Genomic DNA, 16,028 nt, shown 5'->3' with positions numbered 1-16,028 from the left:
ATTGTTGCTATGGAGCAGCATCACATTGAAAACTAGTTAGGCATGATGGGTGGAGAAATAAGTTGTACTGTTGAATAAAAGGAGACCATAGAAAGCATCTGTCTCTCAGTCATGGGCAAGCCTTATATCAACAATTCCCTACAATGTCTGGAAAGATTATTAGGTTCAAGTCGAGTCATAACGAAAAAGCTGCTTTCAACTTGCAACATGGACTTTGATTATTTTAAGTCTCATTAATACTGCTAGCCAGGGAAAAGGCAGAACTTAGAAGCCCTTCTTTCAAGAGGCATGCTGTCCCTGTTTCAAACCTCTCTTCCAAAAGTTCTTTCTGAAGTTATTTGTATGAAATTCATCTCTTGAAATCAGTATCTAACATATGCATGTGATTTGGTTTTAGGATGACTCTTCTCCAGAGTTTATTTTTGAATGGAAGGGTGCCCTTTTCCAGTAGAAGATGGTGATCTTAACGTGTGATCATGGAGAAGGGGATAAGTTCAGTAGAAGCGTTACCTTCCAAGTCCTCTCAGGTTACAGCTGTAAAAGTGGTGGTCAAAGAGCCCGAAACCAAGCAAACCCAAAGAGGGAAACGAGTGGGATTTGTGCTTGTCCATGCAGGTAAGATGCAGAAGGGTAACAGCTGCAATGGAAATAGTGCATATACAAACAAATGTCAACTAAAATTTTATACTGACTTATGGACAACTAGTATGTTAATGAAGTGACATTAACTTTGAGTGTAAATCTGTGAGTGGAGAGTTTGATTGGAAGTTGCATTGGCTGGAGGATCTTAGAAACTGTTAATAGAAATGTAGGGGTTTGGGTGTTCTGAATGGTATGTTTTTTTCTAGACAAAGAAAACCCCAAACAAAATCCCTACATTTAAATGGTTATAAATTGTCAAATTCTGCAGTTATCTGCTAAGCTTAGGAAACCTAAAAAAAGAGAGAGATCTTTCAATCTGTTTCTTTACCCTACAGAAGGATCAAACATAGCTATTTCGTTACTGACAGTTTCTTGTCTAACTTGTCCATAAGGACAGTCTAGTTAAGACTTTTTGAAACCTCCTTAGGCTGTTTATTGTGGAACTTCACTTTTTTTACCATTTTGAAAGTTTTCTTCCGAATGTAATTTTTTGATCTCGTTTGTATTTAAGTGAACTATTTATTCTTTCTGCATGTAATGAAGAGATTGTCTACTCAGATGTGATACAAAAATGATGAGTTATGTGTGTCTTCCTCATAAATTCTTTTCTAGTAGGTTCTTTCTTAAATACTATTAATCTTGAAAATATTAGCAATGCTTATATCTGGTTTTATATTTGTTTTTAGCATATGTGTGATGACATGAGGTGAAATTGAGCAAAGTAGCCTGGTAACACCTAAAATATTTGAAAAACCAGCATGCTACTTGGTTTAACCAACAAGGCTGCTTGGCCTTAAGGTAAAAATACCCCAAAACCTCGAAGAACTTATTCTGGGTTGGTATTTGATGACCCTGGTATTCTATTTTAAGAGCAAATAGAATTGTTCAATATATTGCCCTTTACTGGGTTACTTTACTCTATTTGAAATTCTTTTTCTTTCACTAGCAGTGTTAAAACGTATTTTATTAGAGTTTCTCAAGGCTAACATCTCTAAAAGTGAGGAAAGGGAAGTTGAGATGAATACAAGCATATTTTTGAAATTCAAAAAATGAGAAAACAGAAGAAGTGAAATTTAAATATCAGTGTGCTACTCTTGTCTGTTATTTTTGTGATGCTGCATTTAGTCCAGTAGTAGGCATTGATAAATTTTTCAGGTGTGGAAGTAGGAGGCAGTGGCTACAAAACAGGGCAAAATGGTTAGATGCAACAGGATAGAATTAAAGACTGAAAATGAGAGAAAAAGATGAAAACAATTGTATGATTTTTATTTCAAGGAACTCTCCTCGTTCTAAAGCAGGAGTAATGAGCTCTAAAAATGTAGCGTAAACATAAGATGAACAGAATGGTAACTGCAAATCAGTGATAAAAGGAAAATTGGAGTTTGACTTAAACCAAGGTTTTTGCCCAATAATGGACGATAAATAAAAAAGCTATGCTAGAAATCCTCCAAGAATGAGCAAAACTGGAATCTCTTGGGTAGTGTTTATAGGAAGAGATTGTATGATGCTGAGATTTATTATCTGTGTGCTTCTGCATATATGCTCTGTATCCTATATTTTACTGAATGTATTTGAATCAATGTTGGAATACGTAAAGCTGTCAGTCATTGATACAAAAAGGAAATGCCAGTGTAATCCGGAATAAGGAAGGCTATATCTGTCTGTATTTTAATTCTTTATGAGAACTATAGGCTGTAGTTGGACAGGTAATATAATCTCTTTTCCTTTTACCTTAATTGTAGGTGCAGGTTATCATTCCGAATCCAAAGCTAAAGAATACAAGCATGTGTGCAAAAGAGCCTGTCAGAAGGTATGTCTTACCAGCTCCACAGTCTTGTAGTGAGTATACAAGAAATATATTTGGCAGCACTGTCCCTTCAGTATGAATGGATGTATCTGGGTTTAGCTACTTGCGCTGTATGCGTTTCTAGAGGAAAAATGGAGTAGCGACAGTTAACGTGGTACAGAGTCAATAGAGTGCATGGCCATGAGGTGCAGCAGCATTCTCATGAGTGATGGCAAGTAGCAGACACCAAAGGAACGGTGGGGGAACAGGAGAAGGTTACAGGGGTACGTACGCGGAGTACTCGTACAGCTTCCTGCACTGCTCCCGAAGCTCTGGGATTTCTGGAGCTAAATATGGTGTCTGGATTTTTCTTTCATCAATGCCCACTCTTTTTGGAATTAATTTAAACTCCAGCATCCAGGTTGCTCTGTGAATGCAGGGATTTCTAGAATTCTTTTCTTCTTCATAGTTCTTAACTTCTTAATAGGAGGGGAGGTAGAAACAGCAAAAACAAAACAAAAAATCAAAACCCTCTTCCCAAAGCTGGAAAGGAAGAAATGGCAAGACTTTTATTTCTATTGAAATTAATTTTTTTAAAGTTTCCTCCAAGAAGTTAGCTTTGGAACTGGCAAGTCCTGTCTACTAAGTGTTGAAGGAGAAGCTGGAAGACCTGTCTCCAAAATTTCTAATGCCTTTTGCTTTCTCCAGGGAGAAGGAGCTGGGGAGCTTGGCAGGCTTTTTAGAAGAGTCTCAGACTTGGCCTCTGATAATTATCACTTCATCTTACAGTTCTGTTGCTCAATCCTAATAAGGTTCTAATTTTGTAATGAGAAGCCTCAAAAATCATCCAAACTTAACACTAGCTTCATTAAAGTTGTGCATTAGCCCTGACGATATTAATTTTCCAGCTAATGATGTGTGAAAAAAGGTTGTTTGCTGTTGAATTGAGGTCTAATTTGAGATTCCGTTTGGTTACTTAAGCTGGGTAGCCAACATAAATAACTCTTATGAAGAACAAACAGTCACGGGTTTGTCTTGCAGCTGAAGATGCAGCCATAGTTGTTTTCTGAGGTTCCCTTAGAGAACTTGACTGTAAGGTCTTGTGCAGGATGGGTCTAGGAAATAATATTAGTCTCTAGAAGTTCGTTTTTGTGTGCATATATAATTTGAAGATAACATTGTCTTAATTGGTGTGTTTTCATGTGTTGACTTTTAGATGAGCTTGCTTGTCGATTCTGTTCCATTTCATGACAATTGCCATATATGGTACTAGGGATTTTTGTTGAATCCTGGAAGGAAAACCAGAAACTTCTTGACTGAAACATTAAGTGTTTGAGGACACCAGGTATAAGAATTTATTTTGCTACAAATTTGGCCATGAAGGAATCTGCTACTAAATGCAATGTCAGAGTAGTAAAATTACACCTTCTGATCTGCCCTTGCATGGTGCATACTGACTCTTTCCAGTGCCTCTTGTTTTTATGTCCTTTGACATTTTAAACTGATTTGGTGGAGGTTTTGTACAGGCCTAGGAAAATGTAGGGCTTAGTCACAGAATGTTGGAATTTCCTAATCATCAGCTAAAAATTCTGTTTTACAGGCAATTGAAAAGCTACAGGCTGGTGCTCTTGCAACAGATGCAGTGACTGCAGCACTTATAGAATTAGAGGTATGAATTTCTGACTAGTAGTAAATATGTGTCTTGGCTGCATTGCCAGATTTGTCTGTAGGAAGGTATTATTTCAAATGGGAAATCTACTGAGACTTCCATTTTTGTGCTACGCTAATTTTGTCTTTTGCTTTTCCACTATATTTTGGAGTAAACTTATTTAATGACTTTCTAAAAACGCAAACTGAATAAAAGTTGTCTAGTTGGTGCAATTTGGTTGTCATCTTAGGTATGCCTTATCAGATAGTCTTTAACCTTCAAGAATAAATACAGTCATTAAAGACTTATTGAACACTTTATAGGGAACTTTTTTCTGACTTACCGAGCTACAGGCAGACTGTACTGGCTCTGCTTCTTAGACAGGGAAAAAAACCATGCTACTGGTCACATATGTTAACTAGAAATTCTAGGATAAGTCCTTATTCCTTTTGTTTGCATTAATATCTCACACTGAGTTGTGTTTCATTTCTTGAAATTATGATCTAAAGAATTTAGTTGTAGTTAGTCTTGAATAGTTCTATTAACAGGCTCATGTAGTAATTACACTGAGGTCACTGCCTCTGAGTATGCTTTCTTGGGTTGTGTTAGCCACACTTTTTTCAGTTCTTCGGGATAATTCTACAAAAGTGGTGGCATAAATTTAATGCTGCTTGTCTCTCCAGTCCAACTAAAGGACGCTGTGAAAATGAAGTAGGGATTTTAAGTTCTCATTTGTCTTGCAACATACTTTTGCTGTGCACTTAAATTAATGCAATTCCCAAAGGCTTTTTTTCTTACATTTTTTACTTTGTCTGTGTGATCTCTGATAGGATAAGAAACTAGAAACAGGCGGTTGAGAGAAATGTGACTTTGACATAAGAGGATGCTTTTTTCTAATTTTTATGGCAAAATATGTGTAGAAGAATAGAGAGAGTAATGCTTTTATTTCAAATTGTACTTGTTAATTAAGATAGAAAGTCTCGATAATCAAAGAGTTGAGCAGCTGTTTGTGAGTTTTTTTGAAAAAGTGTCTTTATGGAGTGGTGAGATTTTTAGAGCATCTGACTTTAGTGAAGGGTCCCTATGAAATAATGTAGAAGAGAGTAAAGCTAAAAGAATTTCTGGGATATAAAGGAGGCAGATTGGTCATTGTCCCAGGTCCACTAATCCCTCATGGCATGATTGAAACAGATATTCCTCTTCTGTAAGGAGTAATTGCTTCTTCCTCTCCAACTTTATTAGTAAAGAAGGAAGGCAAGGGAAGTCTTGTGCTGTAAAAATAATTTCGTGGGTTTGGACTTTATGGTAGTATTCTGAGAGGATTCGCAGTGGATTTGCTTATGCATAGGTTGGGAAAGTGTTAATTAACATACTTGATAGGGTTAGCGTAAGGCAGGCAGTACGTACTTTAGTATGTGTTAGACGTGCTGACTAGGAGCCAAGACTTCAGTCATACTTTTAACTTGGCAAGCTTCTTGGCTTTGAACAGTACTTTTGGTCTCCACTGAACTGTTCAAATATGCTTTCATGTGTTATCTTACACATTAGAATATAGCTAGGTCTAAATAAAAGGTATCTCTCTAATGGAGTTATTTATAATGCACTTCCATCAGCTGACTGAGGCTGCTGTTACTCCACAAGATTGTTTTGTGTGTCAGTTACCTCCTCAGTGGGGGGGAAAAAAAAAAAATCTACTTTGTGTTGTGATTTTTATCATGTTCCTGAGCTACACGGAGGAAAACATATTTTAAGAAGCTTAACAGTTATATATCTCTTTGCAGCTGTGCCTGGGGTAAATATTTTATGTGTTTTTGTTATCCCCAAGAGACTTTTCTTCTTTTACTTCAGTAGATTTAAATGCTCTGAAGTGACATCTGTGTAAGAAGTTACAGCTTTAAGATGAAATTAAAACCTTTTTATGAAATTACTCCAATCAGAAACCTTTTTCTCCTCATCTGTCTTGCTACTATTGTGATGCCTGCCATCATTCTGCTTTCTGGTTTTATAATTGTCTTAGGTAGTATTTTTATGTGTGCTGTGGCACAAAATCTATTTTTTTTTTCTCTTTTCCTGTTTCTAAGATTAATATTATTTTGTTCAGGTTGTACTGCTTTCATTAATGTAATTATTTGCTTTCATTTATTCATTAAGTGATTTATATGACCTCTTAATAGTGGGTTGTTCTCCCTGTTACTAGGTTAAAGAATATTGGGTTTGGGATTTGGGCTTCTTTTGAATTAAAGTATGTAGCTATACAGTTACTTTGAGGAAAAATCCAAGGTATACTCAAAACAGAAAATGGTGTGGTTTGTAGTGGTGGTTTTTTGGATCTGGTATCAGAAATTCCAACATATTAGACTGTCAGCCTTCAAAATGTTGGAAGGTTTGTATCTACTTGCATCTCATTCTGAACACCACCTCCAGACATCTCTGTCATTTCTGGAGCTACATCTTCTATTTTAATTCTGATGTTTTTCCTGTTGCTCTATGGAAAACAGAAACGGCATGTGGCCAGTCAATGAAGGAAACAGAGTAGTTTTTCTCATGAATTACAAAATTTTATGGGTAAAAATGTAGGTTTGTGTGTTGACTGTCTCTCTGATGAGCTATCTCTACCCTTTTGTTTGTGCAGGAAAAGTACTTTAGCATTTTGAGTTGGCAAATACATAGCGAAAATCTGTATGAAAACAATGTTTGTTTACATTTGTCACAGATTAAGATACAGAACAACAAAAGTTTGTTAACATGATAACAGATTCCCTTGTGGAGTGCTGTTTGTGACTTCTTGGTATTTTGGTTGCTGTAGAACACATTGCTGTGAGTTTATCTGAAATATTTAATCACTTTTACAGTCCTCTGGGACTTTCAATGTTGTATTCCAAAAATCTGTAGTCTTTGCAAGGCACAAATATCTTTTCGTGGAAGTGTCACAAAAGATTGTTATTTTTTTTTTCCTTAGTTCCGCTCGATTACACAACTCCTATTACACTGAATTTCAGCTAATCCAAGAGGCATCACTTCAAAGACTTGTTGAGGCGCAAGACTTGCTCTTGATCTTTTATGAGCGAGCTGACAGTTTGCTTGTGGTATGCTGTCTGTTTTTTGTTTTATTTTTGCAGGCTCTAAATGGAGAAAGAAGAGCCTTTCTTTGTTGGAATATATGAATCTCAAGTGAAATAGTGTTCCGTGATTAGGAGAATAATGCTAAGTAGAGAAAAAGTAGATTTCTTTTGCAAAGTAACAAGAGCAGCTGACCCAGAATACTGTTAAAATAACTATGGTGGTCTTCGTAAGCATCAGCTGTATTTGATAAGGTGATTAAAGGCAGTTATGTTTTCCAGTTTGTGAACTCTGTCATTGCAGAGAAATAAATGAACATGTTAATTCTTTCAGCTTTTGGTAATAGAATGATCTGGACAAGGTGCTTCATAAGACTCATCATTTACACTGTATGCTTCTACAAAGACTTGTTGCAATACCCTTTCTTTTTGCACTCTTGCTGTCAGCCATCATACGAAGTCCGAGTTTCTCTTGAAACACAAAGGGATTTGGGCAGCTTTTTTTGGGAGGGGAGGAGGTCCCCCTCTGCACCCTGCCCTTAAAACTTGCTGTTTTCAACAAAACCACATGCTGATCGCATTTATGGCTGGCTGTGAGAACAATCTGCAATTTCAAGCTTTTCTTTGACTGTAGAGCACTTCAGAACGTCTACTGTTCAGGTACTGGGGTCAAGAACATCAGTTTGTTGTAAAGAATGATGAAGATTTCAAACTTTTTCTAAGCTGAGTCTAAGTTTATTTATACTGTGTGTAGATCACTTGTTTCTTTAATCTGACTTCAGTGGAATGTTCTTTATGAACATCATTTAAATTGAGAATTAATATGATTGATGGGGAAGTGAATGTCACATTTTGAGTTTCGATGTCCTTGCTACTGAAATTGCTCTATTTACTTTGCATTTTTTTGTTGTTGTGGATCAATGCCAAGGATAGTTTAAACCTGTTGGTATACTCAAGCAGTGGGTTTGATTGGCTGTCAACAAAATTTTGCAGTGAAAGAACTTGTTTCTTGTTGGATAGTTTTTTGTTTGGTTTGTTTATGCATTAATTTTATAGTAATTAAGATTTTTTTGAATATACAATCTCAGTCCCAAGGACTTCCCTTTAAAGATGAAAGCACAATGCCAGCAGCCTTGTTGTATTAAGGCAGTAACCATAGATGAACTTATAATGGGTAATGAACTGGAAGTTGTTAATTCTAGTTAGAAGCAATACTATGATGTTTTGCAGCAGAGTGGCAAACAGTAATCTGTGACAAAAGTGTTCTTTGAAAACATTTTAGCTGGTGTAATTGAAGGGGATGTGGCTCATCCACGTAGACTACTACTTCTTGTCTCTAAAGTCCCACAGAAAAATGAATTTTAAAATTACAGAATTACAGAAAAGAAATGCCTGTAGACTTTGAATCTCTTTTAAAAGTTGCGAATAAGCCACGGCCAAAGCTGTATGAAAGATGGAAGGAATGTTCTTTAATGCATGTTGAAAATAGAGCATTTTAACTATTTGCCTAGATGTAATTCAGGAATATTAGTGTTATAGTGTTGAGAAACTTCGTCAAGCATTCCAACTTTGACCAGAACTAGAAACTTCAGCATGCCTGTGCTTGCTGCCAGAACATTTATAAATACATCTTGAAGTAAAAAGGATTCTAAAAATAAAAATTATACCCTCAGTAGCTTGAGAGTTTTTACAAGATGGGTAACTTGGGGAAAATGAAACTTGTTTCACATCTTAAAGCTTTGTATTGTCTCCTTTGGTACAGGTTTATGTTGTAAACTAGAGATACTTCAGTGGTGGAGTAATTGCCAGGTAGTCTAGTATTTTTCACATAATTGAAAACTTATGTTTTCTTAAAACACTTTGAACAGCGATTTGTTTGTCTTTTCCTTCTTACTTTTTACTTTTCTGTGGTAATAGGGCTTGTTGTTAACATGCAAAGCTCATGCTTGGTTTGCTTTCTTGTCTTTTTTCAGTCTCCTTAGAAATATAAAGGCTGATCTCTGCTTGTGTTTTTAAATAAAAACATATTCCTGAAGATACCTTTTGTATTATAAACGTTTTCCTCCTTTCCCTTCCTTCCTTCTCTTGGATACGTGCTTTGATTGGGTTCTTCTCCATCTTACGGTAGTCATTTAGTTCTTGCAGTACTGCATTTTTCTGGTCAAGGGTATGAGGAGACTGCTTCAGTTAGCTCAGTTTGTTTTCTTCCCCAGTTAAAAACATGCATGCATCTCTTTTAATAATGTTTCTGCGTTCCTTAAGGTTTTGAATTTTCATTTCAAAATACACCTTAATTTTCCTAAGTTGTATACCTCAATTTGTGTATCAGAATCTTGAAATCTTTTGGTCAGACTTTGCAGAGATCCATGTTTTCAAAAACACATGTGTTTGTGTGGTGTATTTCATGTCCTTGCCTATTCATAGAAGTAGGTGTGAATTTCTGTTTCCATTTTTTATAAAGGTTTTTCCCTGCCACATTTCAAAGGCTTTATATCTCATCTCAGAGACACTCAGGTAGGTATCAAAAATTCCATGCGTTCACACCCAGTTCCTGCGCTGTCTGAAGCTGTTATCAGATCACCTTTCAGATCTGTGAAGTTAGAATAGACCATCTTCCTCTTGGAGTTCTGAGACCATCTTCTTAATTGAGTGCAATCTGATTGCAAAGCTAAGTAAAGCTCCATAGAAATTTTGAACAGGTGTTTGGAATTTGGTCTTTATTTCTTTTTACTGAAGAAGGTACTCATGTTGTGACTGATTATACTGGTAAGATTCCGTCTGAGTCCTAAAATGAAATTTTAAGTTATGCCACCAAAGAGGCACCTACAATTTTGTTGGTGTAGAGTTCTTATTTATCCAATATTCTGTACTATTCTGATAAATATTCTGTAGGGAGAAACAGATGGCATTCTCTTTGTCTTGAGATCCTCTGAATAAGTTGACTCTTGGTGCATGCTTGATGTTGTGCCAGTGAAGGTGCTATGCCAAAGCATCAAGCACATCTAGATCTTTAGAAATAAAGTGAACTAGTGCCACTCTGAATCCTGTGGTTTTTTCCCTGCCCTCTTTTGATTATTATGTTTATCAGATGGTAGGGAGCTTTGTGTCTTGACTGCTGAAGGATTCTGAACAGTGTTAGTAGGACTTCTGCTCTGGTGCGTCCTTCTTACTCTCTTTAGTTGGCCATGACGCCTGCTCTTAAGATAACAGCTGTCTTTGCTTTGTGGCAGTGACAAATCTGTAGAGCAAGAAATTATTCCTCTTTGCTAATGCTTATGAGTATCATGCACTGAGGGAGTGTTTTTTTGAGAAATGTGTCTCAGGAGACCAATTTGTCTCCAGGAAACAAATTGGAGAAGTTTGTCTCCAAGCTTGCAGGTCTATGCACTCTGATTACCCATGGGGAAGGAACTTGGACAGCACTAGGAGTAAGCATTGTTCATCCTAATGCATTCCTGTTTTAACTTTGTCCTCCAAGTACCTTTCGCCATTTGCGTTCAGATTCCTTCCATCACTTCTCTGCTTCTTTTGTTCCAAACTTCACTGACTTAATTTTCTTCATACTTGTAGAGCCTGGGGAGCAATGAAATTGGTTAAGCCAGCAGCTGCTCTGCAGTCTTCTGCTCTTTCGAGGCTATCATCTTGGTAGCCTTTTTTTAATCATACCCTCGCTTCCTCGCCCCAGCTTCTAGGGCAAGTTATACCCTGTGCACTAAACTACAAATGTTTCATTATCCTGAAATCTTTTCGAATTTACTTGTTTGCTGTGACACATAGCTATCAAAATGAACAACACAATGAATATACACAGTGAATCTGAAGATCTGTTGTGGCGTGGGATAAAATAGGATGGGATAAAGTGGGATAAAATCTTGTGCTACTTCTTGGATGCAGAAGGAAAAAGCAGAAAATAAAGATGAGTAGTGCAAAATGAACACAGAGAGATTACAGTCTGTTTCATGATTATGTATTAATCATATATAATGTATTCATGATTCTTCAGGAAGATAGCACTTTGGTGACTCAAACACTAAGAACACTTTAAATATCTCTGTAAATTAGAATCAACATCTTGCAAAACAGGTTTTGAATTTACTTACTACTTGCTTATTTGAAAGTTAACAAAAGCTGACTGACATAAAATTTGTTTTTCATTTTGTGTGCTCTGTCTTTCTTTTGTTTCCTTGTATTCCTTACAAAGTAGTATGTACAAAAAAGAACCAGTTCACTTAACGTTTAAGACAGAACTTTGAACTGTTTCCGGTACTTGTTTCCTGATTCAGCTTTTATTACATGTACTGTAAAAGTATGACCATCTAATTTCATTGACGTGTTCACGTGTGGTCTAGGCAACCATTTTTCTTTGTTGCATCAGGTTGTTATGCTCTTGTAACAAAACCAGATATGAAACTCTGAAAGCATGCAGCATCTCTCTGAAATGTTAGTGTTTGGCTGTTCTGGGCTATTATCTTTCTTTGTCCTGTGTTCATTTTGTGCTTGCATCTAGAAAGAGGGGATTATATTGGGCTGGCAATGAGACATCTAGCCATCAGTTCAGTGAGACTCCAGAACTGTGCTACTTTGCAATTTTGTGGTTGTAAAGTCATGGGGATACTTTGATGAAATGTGGGGGGAGCGGCAAAAATGGTGTTTTTAATTTTAGCATGCTAAACTTCTTGTTTGAGAACCTCGAGATTGCAAAAAACTACAGAAGGCGCTAATAAAAGAGGAGTTAGATTTGTAATTAGTTTATTAAATGTTGTTCCATACTTCCTATGAAATATATCTCGGTTTTTATTCAAGAAACTTCCAGACTGCAGTAATGACTGTCCTTATGTTAATGATCAAAAAGAAATTTTACAAAGTGAATTGTTACTGATGCTGATTCTTTATTTTTGCATACAGAACTGCAGTTATAGGCTTAGAAAGTTCAGGAAAGGTACAGTTCTGTTTTGCTGCTGTGTCGTACTTAAGAGTTTCAAAGATGGACTGTGGTCTGTGCAGTGATTATTAGATGCTACCTCAATGTTACTTGATGGGTCAGGGACCAAATGAAGTGTGTATTTTGGGGGAGGGAGGAAGAGATTTGTCACTTGTGTTCTAAGGCTTTTGCTTGCTTTAAGATGATCATCTTAAATTGTTGGGTGATTGGTTTTTATGTTAGTGCATTATTACACTTGAGATATATCATACCCTAAAGAGGGTGTAAGGTATCCGTGATAGTAACTTGAGATGCCCTGTTCAAATTGCTGTTGTTTTTGTTGTGGAAGATTAAACTACTAGAATAAGAAAGTGCACTGCACCAAGGTCTGTGTTGTCACATCAGTTATACAAAGGTTTTGATCTAGTCTATTATGGATGTGGCCTTACAGTGTTTTGTTCTTATTTTTAGGATTCTCCTTTTACAAATGCAGGGTTGGGGTCTAACCTAAACCTTCTGGGTGAGATAGAATGTGATGCCAGTATAATGGATGGAAAGTCATTAAATTTTGGAGCAGTTGGAGCACTGAGTGGTATGTTAACTATGTATTATAAAGCTAGCTACTGATTTAAGTGCAAAGATCAATGTTGTTGTTTTTGTTACTATTTTGGAGGGTGGGGATGTTGTAAAGACTGCCCTATTTAAATAAATTCTGCCCCCTTTAAAAAAGGGGGAGGCATTTCTGCTACCTGAAATACTGTTCTGTGTTAATTTGCTTTGTGTAACGTATTTCCTTATTAGTTCACTGATAATCCTTTGATGCAGAACAATTAATTGTATGATACTATACTGTATTCACAATGGGAGTGAGTTTCCTCAAATGAATGATAACTTTCTAATAAAATGCAATTATTAAAAAAAAATTACAAGCATTTAAATTAGGCTTTATATTTGTTTTTGTTCTCTGTATCCTCACAGAACTTACATTATGATTGAATTATATACACCGGTCAATTGACATTTTGGTCTCTTAGTTAAGTTGCTCAAATTAGGATCCTAAGGGACCAAGTTTATTGTGTCAGAAGGCTATTGCAGGGTGCTAGCCTCCGTACTGAACTCTCTCATGTATTCTTGAGAATGTGTGCAGCTGCTCATTTGTGAAGCTGTTTGCTTGGGACATAAAATTTCTGTGTACTGTAGATTTTTTTCATTATTATTTCTCTCACATGATCCGTTACATTTGGATTTATTTTGTGTGTTACAGTTATAAGCTTAGATACATTTGCATATGGGGTTTGTTTAATCTGAGAACTAATGTGCTGCTTTTTTTGTGTGTGTCTAGTTTTAGCTTTCAGTACAAAACAAATATAGGTATACAGTCCCAAGTAAGGATTGTTGAGGTTTTGTCATAAGTATGTTGAACAGCCTTAACTGCTACTATTGAATAGCTTTTCTGACAATATTTCAAGCTTTGTTCTTTATCCTAGAATAGTTCTAAACCCTGGTAATAACTTCCTCATGTAGATATAAATCTAAAATAAATAGTAAAATTAAGTGTTTCAAGGCTTGTTTGTTACAAAATGTATCCTTCCAACCCTGGGGAAGGAGGAAATGAGGGAGTGAGAGAAAGCTAAGCCTGAATTCTATAATCCTTGTTCTGGCCAGATAGATCCAAATGAAAGCTCTTTCCATCTTGAAAAATTAATACTCATAAAACATCTTTGGCCTGTAGAATACCATAGATTTAATTTGAGATTTCTGAGGTCACTCCTAATATTTCAATATGATTCACTCTTTTTTTTAAAAAAAAAAAAAGTGTGAGGCAGTGTTGGTTAGAAGGCTTTGTCGCTACTGATAGGACATGTGAAGGAAAAACTGATAAAATTGTTATTAAATTGATACATAACATAAGATGTCTCTTAATGACTTGACAAAGCCTTGGAAATTAAAGGAAGCTGACTTCCATTGTCAAAATGAACACTACAATGTTATGTGGAAAAATATTTTAATGTCTTATTCCCATTTTTTGCTAATTTTTCTTTTCAGGAATCAAGAATCCAGTTTCAGTTGCAAATAGATTGTTGTGTGAAGGGCAGAAGGGAAAACTCTCTGCTGGCAGAATTCCACCTTGGTAATTACTTTGTTCTGCTTGACTTTACTTTGCTCTTTTGTCTCTTCTGCATGCAATATTTGAAGTTTATGTCTTATCCCAAGAAGGCTGGTGCTGTTTTGCATGCCACCGATAGTGTGCCTTTAAAAAGAAGATAAGCTTTGTACTCTGATTTTGCAACATCTTGTGCACTTGATGAAGCTGTGGGTAGAATGAAGTATTGTAAATAGATGGCAACATCATTTTATGATTATTTCTGTCTGTGTGATTATTTCCAGTTATGTCATACTGAATTCTTATGTTTGTTACTGTAGCGTTTTGAAAAATCCCATCAAGATTAAAATGAAATTCTACTGCCTTTGCCTCAATCTACCTCTAAAAAAAGCAGTATAGTTTTTAACAAGTATATAAAAGAATCCCACTTTACTGCCTGTCTTTGTGGCTTTACTTTGCATATTTCCACATTCTAGCTACAGTGTTTAGTTTTGAAAAATCCCATCAAGATTAAAATGAAATTCTACTGCCTTTGCCTCAATCTACCTCTAAAAAAAGCAGTATAGTTTTTAACAAGTATATAAAAGAATCCCACTTTACTGCCTGTCTTTGTGGCTTTACTTTGTAGCTAGAATGTGGAAATATGCAGTGTTTAGTAACTTCCTCTTCTCTTAGCCCAAATGGGGAGTTATTTTAAAGATAGATTTCATAGTATTTACAACAACAATGAAAACATGCAGTCCTTTGTTAGAGATGAGTATAATACTTAGATGGAAGAGGTAACTATGAAATGCATAACCTGAAATACTGCATCATTTTGGAAAGAATCCAAGAAATGTGTCAGAATTGATTGCTCTTAAAACCATCTTATTTTCATTAGCAGCTTAAATTGACAAGTAGAGAACTTGAATGATTCGTTCATATTGACAGCTATCCTCAGTTATCATACCTGTTGCAGAAATTTGCTACCATTTGCTAACTAATGGACTACAAAATTTGCAGATGTATTAAACCAGCATTTATGTAGTTTAAAATATGTATATTTAGATTCACAAATTTTATTTACTATGTTATTCTTACTCTGTAAAATTAGCCAAATAGGCTAATGGGATGGTATAGTATTCCAATTTAAAGAGTGAGGAAAAGCACTGTTTCAGTGTTCTGTCCTGCTGCAAAGGACATTCATAGATCAAAAAAGCCACTCTGAAACCAAACGGTCAACAAGCAGATTTTGCATTTAAAACTCTTTCCTTTAATGAAGAAAGAGAAGAGTAACTGTAGTTCGCAAGATAGCTTTTTTTTTTCAGAGGAGAAGTTTACTAAGGAATAGGAACTTAAATTTCAGTTGCCGTTAGCTCATTTCTTCAATGTCAAGAGAAGCAGGGCTTAGCTGAGTTACGTTAAAGAGAGTGTCAAATGAGGTGGGGTTTTTTGGTGTTCCAGAACCAGTACTGAAGTCAGCTACAGGAGCAAGTGCTTGTGATTTAGTTTTTTCTGTATCATCACAGTGTTTTCTCAAATTGTTGTAAGGAAGAGCACTTGGGAATTTTAGCATGTTTGCCGTAACTTCGCGACCTAGCTTATGCTGCTATTATTTTAAAAATAACTGAATGGAAAAGAGACTATATCCTCTGGCCCTCAAAGGACAAGACTAAATGTTTCAAACACTGTGCAAGGTCTTGGCTAACAGATGCTTTTAAACATAAGGAAGGGAGCTCAGACTCTTGAGGCAAGAGGTGAACTGTCTCTGGAGCCAACACGTACGGTTTATTGTGCAAATGTTGTGGACCTGAGTTATATAATACATATTTTCATTTCCTTTTTCCCATTCTGGATTTTGAACGTGTTTTGTTAGAAGAAATTAATTA

At 36.0% G+C, this 16,028-nt stretch overlaps 1 protein-coding gene across 1 annotated transcript; it reads left to right on the top strand.

Annotated features, from left to right (window-relative positions):
- Positions 1-476: 476 nt before the first annotated feature.
- On the top strand, positions 477-14,187 carry LOC104169404 (threonine aspartase 1-like; the record flags this gene model as incomplete). The annotated part of the gene is made up of 5 exons (XM_009710314.1): positions 477-615; positions 2,385-2,452; positions 4,029-4,097; positions 12,528-12,648; positions 14,103-14,187. Coding segments are annotated over exons 1-5 (482 nt in total), but the record flags the coding sequence as incomplete, so codon positions are not given.
- Positions 14,188-16,028: the final 1,841 nt, after the last annotated feature.

The sequence above is a fragment of the Cariama cristata genome, unplaced genomic scaffold (genome assembly GCF_000690535.1).
Source record: "Cariama cristata isolate BGI_N322 unplaced genomic scaffold, ASM69053v1 scaffold13961, whole genome shotgun sequence".
In the NCBI taxonomy this organism is placed as follows: Eukaryota; Metazoa; Chordata; class Aves; order Cariamiformes; family Cariamidae; genus Cariama; species Cariama cristata.
This window is presented reverse-complemented; position numbering and strand designations above follow the sequence as displayed.